The sequence below is a fragment of the Drosophila melanogaster genome, chromosome X (assembly GCF_000001215.4).
Source record: "Drosophila melanogaster chromosome X".
In the NCBI taxonomy this organism is placed as follows: domain Eukaryota; kingdom Metazoa; phylum Arthropoda; class Insecta; order Diptera; family Drosophilidae; genus Drosophila; species Drosophila melanogaster.
This window is the reverse complement of record NC_004354.4, coordinates 18,855,871-18,863,809: the sequence shown is the minus strand read 5'-3', so window position 1 is coordinate 18,863,809 and position 7,939 is coordinate 18,855,871. Positions and strand designations below refer to the sequence as shown.

General features: G+C 46.8%; 4 protein-coding genes across 8 annotated transcripts; 2 read left to right on the top strand and 2 right to left on the bottom strand.

The window, feature by feature from the left end:
* The first annotated feature begins 33 nt into the window (after positions 1 to 33).
* On the top strand, positions 34 to 2,613 carry CG7326 (uncharacterized protein). 2 transcript variants are annotated; one of them, NM_001272766.1, is made up of 1 exon: positions 34 to 2,613. In NM_001272766.1, exon 1 carries the CDS (start codon positions 128 to 130, stop codon positions 1,574 to 1,576), a length of 1,449 nt encoding a protein of 482 aa, NP_001259695.1. In that variant the 5' UTR covers positions 34 to 127; the 3' UTR covers positions 1,577 to 2,613. The 2 variants fall into 2 exon arrangements, with proteins under 2 accessions (NP_001259695.1, NP_573335.1); NM_133107.2 differs by having other exon boundaries at positions 34 to 2,250.
* Positions 1,846 to 3,526, bottom strand: CG32544 (uncharacterized protein). 2 transcript variants are annotated; one of them, NM_001272765.1, is made up of 3 exons: positions 3,341 to 3,526; positions 2,868 to 3,289; positions 1,846 to 2,764 (listed from the first exon to the last, which is right to left on the bottom strand). In NM_001272765.1, exons 1-2 carry the CDS (start codon positions 3,494 to 3,496, stop codon positions 2,885 to 2,887), a joined length of 561 nt encoding a protein of 186 aa, NP_001259694.1. In that variant the 5' UTR covers positions 3,497 to 3,526; the 3' UTR covers positions 1,846 to 2,764; positions 2,868 to 2,884. The 2 variants fall into 2 exon arrangements, with proteins under 2 accessions (NP_001259694.1, NP_728208.1); NM_167637.2 differs by having other exon boundaries at positions 1,846 to 3,289.
* A 211-nt stretch (positions 3,527 to 3,737) lies between these two features.
* Positions 3,738 to 5,607, bottom strand: Usp39 (Ubiquitin specific protease 39). Its single transcript, NM_133106.3, has 4 exons — positions 5,494 to 5,607; positions 5,378 to 5,431; positions 4,169 to 5,321; positions 3,738 to 4,111 (listed from the first exon to the last, which is right to left on the bottom strand). Exons 1-4 carry the CDS (start codon positions 5,513 to 5,515, stop codon positions 3,856 to 3,858), a joined length of 1,485 nt encoding a protein of 494 aa, NP_573334.1. The 5' UTR covers positions 5,516 to 5,607; the 3' UTR covers positions 3,738 to 3,855.
* Positions 5,608 to 6,052: 445 nt separating this feature from the next.
* CG7322 (uncharacterized protein) lies at positions 6,053 to 7,937 on the top strand. Of its 3 annotated transcripts, none has more exons than NM_001298487.1 (2): positions 6,053 to 6,741; positions 7,377 to 7,870. In NM_001298487.1, the coding sequence occupies exons 1-2, from the start codon at positions 6,434 to 6,436 to the stop codon at positions 7,795 to 7,797; spliced, it is 729 nt and encodes a 242-aa protein (NP_001285416.1). In that variant the 5' UTR covers positions 6,053 to 6,433; the 3' UTR covers positions 7,798 to 7,870. The 3 variants fall into 3 exon arrangements, with proteins under 3 accessions (NP_001285416.1, NP_001259693.1, NP_573333.2); NM_001272764.1 differs by having other exon boundaries at positions 6,359 to 6,741; NM_133105.3 differs by having other exon boundaries at positions 6,369 to 6,741; positions 7,377 to 7,937.
* Positions 7,938 to 7,939: the final 2 nt, after the last annotated feature.

Genomic DNA, 7,939 nt, shown 5'->3' with positions numbered 1-7,939 from the left:
TTCATTCTTGACAATCGATAGTTTTTGTCGAGTGACGCTCTTAATATCGAAAAACCATAAGTAACGATAGGCCCATTTTGTTGGTGGTGTTCACAATCTTCTCGCGCTTTCCCAGGAACTGGTCAAGATGCCCATCGCCGGGCTGTGCATCGAACTGCGCCCGAACCTACGCAGCGGCGTGGTCTTCCTGCGATTCGACCAACAGGTTTCGCAGAGCCAGAAGACTCGCGTCGTCGTCCGCGACTACAATGTTTATATCAGCGAGAAACCTAAGAATCAGGCAATCGACTTGGATTCCAGCTCCGAAAGCGACAGCGAGGACTCCGACAAGCTGATGCTCATCCGGCACGCGCAGTATGGTATGGACATTGTCTGCCTGTCCACGTTCTTGGTCAGTGGCAGGAACATCAGTTTCCGCTTCAACTACAACCAGATTGATCTGGCCAGCGTGGATGGAAGCGCTGTGGACGTGCCTCTGGCGCCACTACTCCTCTCCTGCCAGGAGAACGAGCCCATCACTATCAACTGTCGTGATTGCCGAGCGGAATTGGTGGCAGGCCGAAGCTATCGCAGGTTGAGGGAGTTTCCCAGCCTCTTGGTGGATCCCACTGAGTTCTTTTGCCACAATCATGGACCAGCGGGCAAGACCCAACCAATTAGCTTAGTGCCCGCCGAAACGGATCTTTTCTATGGCCTCAACTATGTGGTCATCAACTTTAACGAAGAAAGTTCGTGCATGCTCAATCGCGACGATCACTTGTACTGCCAGCGCTGCATGCGTTATTTGGGGCTGACCATGTTCGATGGCGCCGCCGCTCGCATCTGGGCTGATGCAGTACGTTGGCGTCCCGCAGGAGCGGCGACAAATGCCCCCGATCGCCACTTCTTCCAAAACTCCACGCTAACGCAGCTTTTCAAGCGTCTGCTGCACTCGCTGTGGCCTCAACCGTTGCCTCAGCTCTGTTTGAACACCAGTCGTGCGGTGCTGGTCACCTCGCTGCCCAACCGAAATCAGCAATACATGTTTTTGCACGTGGTGGAGTCACAGCTGCGTGTGCTGCGTCGCATTCGCCCAAATTCGAACCGACTACGCTGCTTTCGCGCCTGCAAGCTGTACTACGGCGTTTTTGGAGCCAATCCGCCGCTGCTGGAGAAGTGGCAGGCGCAGCAGACGCTGCCCCAAATGGATGTATCACCGAACATGTTCCTAAAGATTCAGAAGCGCCTCGAGACGAATGGCCACTTGATTCCGGACGCCTTGAGCACGAACTGTGCGGAGGAGCACCTGCAGTTGTCGTACTTCTTTTATGAGAACGAGGATCAACACGACGGCGGGGTCGTCGCTTCGGATGTGTTTACGGATCAAATGAGCAACGTGTATCAGAAGGAGGTGGATCCGTACGAGACGGATGCAGGACATGCCAGCGAGAGCGATGACGAGTACTCGGATACGGACACCGCTTCGGGGGACACGGCGGCTTACTCGCTCGGCATGCGTACCCTGCAGAAACGCAGCCCCACTCCGCCGCGGTCTTTCGCCAAAATGGCCACCTCCGCCTCGCCGGAGGACAAGTAGTGACCCAATCCGATTCAAAAATCAAGCATAGCTTGTATGTCGGAAACTATGTTACTTGTTTTCACTATACAAAGACGGACTTGGCCCAATAATTTGTCAAAGATATTTTTTTTTTAAAGTTAGCCCTTGATTGATAATCAATTCCATCCAAAATACTTTACTATGCCTTTGATTCAAATCCTCACATCCTTTGCTTTTGTTTATCGTTATACATTCGCTTAGAATGAATTAACAGTACGCGGAATTGATAACGCCAAAGACTATTTATTGTTTTGTGAAGAAAATTTTGATTTTATTGCTTGACTCGATCGTTATATATATATATGTATATTATATATAGTTTAACAAACGTTTTGCAACAAGTATTAGCTGGATAAACGACTTCTATATATATGTATGTACTAGCACAAATGCAGTGCGTTCCGTGACTGTAAGTGCCAATGTCTTGGCCTTACAGCTGCGAAACGCACTGCACATGTTTTGAAGAAAAGTAAGAAGATTGTTTGCTTTTGCTTACACTTTGACGTTCCCTATTAATTCACTTAAGTTAACGAGAAAAAAATGAGAGTAGAGTAATAGTTTAAAAGTAAAATTGAAATATTGAAAATATTCAATTTTAATATATTTTCAAAGAACTGAATTAACAAGTTTTCCAAAATGTGACTTACCAAAACAAAAAAAAAAACAAAAAATGGACTAAACGAAAAAAGAAAAGTTATTGCTTACGAAAAACATATATTATAAATATATACTAATATACTTCAATATGTTTCCAGAAACAAGATTAAAACAGAATATGTATGAACTATGATTTAGCTGCGTAAACATTTACACACAACTATTATTGTCCAACATTTGTAATTCTGTTCGCAACTACGCATGTCAACGAATAGCCGAGAAAAATTGTAATTTCAAAACTCTGATGTAAAGTATATGGAAAACAACTATTTATATGTATATATTTAAAGTCAAAATGGGATGAATGTAAGGCGGAGCAGTGCGCGCCGTGACTGTAAGACGGTACTACAGACAGTCATGCATGACTCGCACTGTCTGCACACTCGATAAATGTGATTGAAGACGCTTTGGGTAATCTCAACTTGTGTTTAGTTTTAAGCGAAACTCATGTGTTCATCCAAATAAAGAAGAGGAGAAGAAGGCTGCCCGGGATCAGGCGACAAGGATCACCTGAGGAGTGAGGATAAATAAAGTTGGAATCATATACACATTCATTTCATGAAGCAAACGCCTGTTTCTTTGTGGGCTTCGCGGGTCAGCAATGGATGATCACCTGCTCAAGGGGGCACTTCACTTGGCCAGGCGGCGCATCTGCTGTGTCTGCTCACTCATGGCTATCTGAGCGTTGTCCGCCTGGTTGATCAGCGCATCCAGCTTGTCCAGCTGCGAGTCCATGCGCTTCTGCTTGGCCGCCTTGGCGGCGCTGACCTCGGCAGCCGTCGGCGGAGGCTTGGCCAGTGGCTGTTCCTGGACAGGAGGACGCTCCTCCTGGGTGGAGGCGATTGAGCCCGATCTACCAATGCCCGCCGAAAGATCCACCGAGCCCGAGCTGGCCCGGGCAAATATGTTGGTCAAACTGCCACATGCCGTTTGCTTGAAGCGATTCAGCTTCTGCTGCGTGCTGGACAGGATGCTATTGAGCTCGCCCAGCTTGCCGCCCACATTGCCCAGACTCTCGTCTTGTTGCTCCAGCAGCTGGAGAGCGAATTTTAGTGGCGATTCGTATGGTTAGAGGTCATAACATACCACCGCCTCGGCGGCCTCTTGCTCGGCCAACTCGTGCTCCAGTCGTGCCTGCCGTTTGCGCTCGAACTCCGCGGGATCCGGTGGCTGGAGGCCCAGCAGCTCCGCCCGTTGGCATTCCTGCTCGTAGCTGGTGTTCTCCGGCTGCTCCGACGACATGCTTCCGAACACTCTATCACCCAACGACTGGCGATGCCATCGATTTTTGCTGGTCGTGGCCCCAATCCACCCACTTGGTTGTGCATGGAGTGGGCACAACGCATGCGCTGTTCCAGCTGTTTTGGGCCACAGCTGATGCTGAGGCTTAAAGCTTTAACAAACGATGATTCTTAAGTCTAAGTTAGAGTTAGATTAAAGATCAAAACCAGCACTGTTCTTCTACAATGAAACACACTTGTCTACATTTCTCCTATTCAAGGGCCACTCATAGTCGCTACACTCGACTACAGCATATTTTATTTTTTATCATGGAGTTTGTTAACCGAAATATAGTTAGGAGTTATTAAAAGTCAGGTGGATCACGAGGAGTTTGGACAGCGCTCGTAGATTTGGATGTAGGACTCGGTGAGCGTGATCATCTGCGGCAGTATCTCGGTGACATGCAGATCCTGCATCTCGTACCACTGACCGTTGGCCTTGTGCAGGATGTGGGCACGATAGGTGCCCTTCTTGGGATCGCCGTCGTGCACAATATTGGCCACCAGATTGTATTTCGTATCCTTGACATCCTTGTCGCGCTGCCGCATGCCCAGAATGTCGCCAAAGTCCACGTGCCTGAAAATGAAATCCAGTTGCAATTAATATTGTAATAATTCGCGTTTTGACACTCACTTGATGGGAAAGTTCACAATGGTGGGATTCTTTTCCAGGAAGAATGTGTTCTTGGTAAATCGCTTGATGTACAGAATGATGAACTGCGGCAGGCGGGTGATCTCGAAGCGCTTCATAAAGTTAGCCTTGTAGGTCTTGTACTCCTTTTCGGCAGTGCCATTGAACTTGCTCAGCAGCTGATATAAGTTCACCTGCGGTATGATGTTCTCGCGAAACTCGTCGGTGAACAGCGGCGGCGGAGGTAGATCGCATGTGAGGTAGATGAAATTTTTGTCCTCCACCTGGTCCTTGTACTCCTCGGTGGCCAGCAGTTGCGCCTTGGCAGCGTCGTCCAACTCGACGGGCGGCATCTTGCGCGTGTAGATCTTCATCTCGCCCAGAAATATCTTGTAGAGTATAGAAGAATTCGGATGTTTGTTGCCCTTGAGGGCGCGGTGCAGTGTATTGAGGAACCAGGACAGAAAGTCAATGGGATCGCCTTGCTCGGTGATCTGGAAACGCTTGCTGGACCAAAGCACCACAGCTTGCAGCATCTCGTGTGGCGAAACGTGCGACTTAAAGTTCCGCGGATTCCACATCTTGCGCATTAGCTCGCCGAAACGTTGCACCAGCGTGAACACGGAATCTCCAGGTGGCCGCACGACATGCGCATAGCTTTGCTTTTGCAGGAAGTAGTCCCTAAGTGGACCGACGTGGGAGAGTGCATGCAGCACCACATTGCAGTAGTCGTTCGCTTTGATGTTGTTCAAACCCACGACGCCGGGTAAGTACAGAACACCGTCCACGGTTCGCGAATGCTTCGGCTGTAACTGATCCAACTTGCTGATCTCCTGGCGTGTGAACGTTGGATTTAGCACGTATTTGATATCGTCCAACGAGGAGTCGATGATCTCGTAATTATCCGGCAGGCAGTAGAATCGCAGCGTGTGCAGATTGAGGAACACGTGATGAGCCTCGCCCACGGAATGTGTGTAGGCGTGGGTGTTGGTGCCACGTCCCTGGAAGTACTTGCCGCACACCAGGCAGGCATAAACATTGATCCTCGTCAGCGAAATGGAGCAAAGCTTCTCGAAATCGAAATCCAGCAGGTTACGGTTGATGGTGTCCAAGTAGGGACACACCCTGTACTTCGGATTGAACACGGAGGGCGTCTCTACGGATGGAAACGTGAATTAATGCCCTGCAAACATGTTTATCTGCAATAGTTACCATCCTCTTCGACGGGATTTGCCGGCGTCTTCTCCAGCTTCATGCGCTTGGCGGCTAAATGGTTGTTGCAAACATGAAAACATAATGTGGGCTTATTGGAATGACTTAGGACCTACCTGGAGCTTGCGTTTGCGCCATTTTTCCAGCTGATTCAGTCAGTAATTCATATAAAACTAAAATTAAGACTTTTGTTGACTGTTTGTCCGACTGGCCGCAGTTATCGATTGGCAGGAAAATCGATTTATCTTTGACAGCGATGTAATAACTGTTTCCACTTATATATTCCAAAGCGTTCACACTGCTGAAATTAAGAAGTAAACATTTTTAGATGAATAACAAGTTTAGACTGAGTTACATCAAAAAAAAAAGCCTCGGCATAAATTATTAAATTACCTAATAATATAAAATTATTTGTTTGTTAGTTTTCAAATGTTGTAATACTTTAGATTAAATTCAAAAATTATGCTAACTAGCTAACTTAACTAAATCGCCACAAAACTTTTAGGTTACCCAAGTAACTGACTAATTTAATACTAATGAGTTTACTGCTGTAAAATATGTTTATTTATATTTCTTTATTTCTTTATAAAATGTGCTTTTCTTAATTGAATTTTTTTTCTATTTAAGTTTTGCGTACACACTTATAAGTAAGGCAGCTAAGATGCAAATTGATGATAGTTGCTCTAAAATTGAGAAACAGGTTGGGCTTGAAGAACCACCAGGTCATTCACGAATCCGGATTCTTGGGCTTATCGCTTTATTTGGGCCTATGGCTCTATTTATAACTGATCGTATCAGTTTAGGGGGCCACATAGCCTCGGCCCACCCCACTGCCACCCCCTGGAGGAGATCCTCTGCAGATCTGCGATCGGAGAACGACCTTAAACGCCCTACCGCAGAGAGCCAAAGCTCCCGGCTTCGGATTCTCCGAGGAAAGCTCCGGTCTGGCCGGCGATTGGTGGCGCCGATAAGGTGTAAACAGTATTTCCAGTTCAGTTCGCCCAGCGATCCTCTTGCATTCGGAACGGAACTTTCCAAGATTAAGCAGCTTTCATTATGTGGACAGATCTCGCGGGCAAGGTGATCTTGGTGACCGGAGCCGGGGCCGGTATTGGCCAGGCGTTGGTCAAGCAGTTGGCCTCCGCGGGTGCCACCGTCATCGCAGTGGCCAGGAAGCCAGAGCAGCTCCAGCAGCTGGTGGCCTTCGATCCGGTGCACATCCAGCCGCTGCAATTGGATCTCAGCGGCTGGCAGGCGGTGCGTGAGGGGCTGGCGAAGGTGCCTCTGCTGGACGGTCTGGTCAACAACGCCGGCGTGGCCATCATCAAGCCATTCGAGGAGCTCACCGAACAGGATTTCGACACGTAAGTTAATGGTTATCATCCTATTGTCAGCTAAAAGCTGTGCTATCAAGCCTAGTTTTGGAATAAGTAAAAAAGTACGAAAAAATTACTTTTACCCAAAATTAAAAAAAAAAAATAGTGTTTAGTTGGTATCCCTAGAAAACACAAGACAATTTAATTAATCTTATCTTATGTTTATAACAATTTTTATTGCCAGCAAACATTTCTAAACCTATTTGATTCTCTCTTTTCTTCACTAAAAGTAAAAATAACATATATAAACGAGATACTATGGAATAAAATGTACTTTATTTTGAAGTATCGTACTTCATATGTATCGTATTTATCAATGCAAATGATTAAATTTCTTAATTAATTAATAAAAAATCATCCAAATGGAATATTAACTAAGCGGAACTCTCGTTCTTATCAAAAACAAGTTCTGCTTGCTTTTTGAAAGATCACGATCAGCGAATCGTTAAACTATGATAACGATTATCATGATCAGATTGTAAGAAAGGGCAACTGGTAGCCCACTCTAATTGACCTTCAGCATTAAACTTAGCATATTAAACCAATTATCAATCCCAAATTAGTTTTGGAAAAATGACTGGCATCCAATTTTAACTAACATCACGATTTCCATTTCCTTACAGCCACTTCGATGTGAACATCAAGGCGGTGTTCAATGTCACCCAATCTCTGCTGCCCCGCTTGAAAGACGGAGCCTCAATTGTCAACGTGTCCTCGATAGCGTCATCCCGATCCTTTGGCGGCCACACGGCCTACAGTGCCACCAAGGCGGCCCTCGATTCGCTGACCAAGTCGCTGGCCTTGGAGCTGGGTCCGCGCAAAATTCGCGTCAATTCCGTTAATCCCACCGTGGTGCTGACCAAAATGGGCGCCGACAATTGGTCGGATCCCGCCAAGAGTGGACCGCTGCTGGCCCACATACCGCTGAATCGGTTCTGCGAGGTGCAGGAGGTGGTGGACGCCACCGGCTATCTGCTGAGCAGCAAGTCGAGCTTCGTGAACGGCCACCACATCCTGCTCGAAGGTGGATATTCCGTTTCCTAAGACGCCAGCGTTAACTTCAATGTGCAAGCCCGAAATTTGATACAAATGAAATATGATTGAATTAAAACTGTGGAAATTCCATGATTTTATAATACTCTCTCCATAAACTAAACACAAGGGTAAGGTTAAAAAAAAAATGCCA

Coding starts and splice junctions, on each gene's coding strand:
- CG7322 (NM_133105.3), top strand. CDS start 6,434: ATGTGGACAGATCTCGCGGGCAAGGTGATCTTGGTGACCGGAGCCGGG. Junction 6,742..7,376: donor ACCGAACAGGATTTCGACAC/GTAAGTTAATGG, acceptor ATTTCCTTACAG/CCACTTCGATGTGAACATCA.
- CG7326 (NM_001272766.1), top strand. CDS start 128: ATGCCCATCGCCGGGCTGTGCATCGAACTGCGCCCGAACCTACGCAGC.
- CG32544 (NM_167637.2), bottom strand. CDS start 3,496: ATGTCGTCGGAGCAGCCGGAGAACACCAGCTACGAGCAGGAATGCCAA. Junction 3,290..3,340: donor AAGAGGCCGCCGAGGCGGTG/GTATGTTATGAC, acceptor TTCGCTCTCCAG/CTGCTGGAGCAACAAGACGA.
- Usp39 (NM_133106.3), bottom strand. CDS start 5,515: ATGGCGCAAACGCAAGCTCCAG. Junction 5,432..5,493: donor GGCGCAAACGCAAGCTCCAG/GTAGGTCCTAAG, acceptor ACAACCATTTAG/CCGCCAAGCGCATGAAGCTG. Junction 5,322..5,377: donor AAATCCCGTCGAAGAGGATG/GTAACTATTGCA, acceptor TTCCATCCGTAG/AGACGCCCTCCGTGTTCAAT.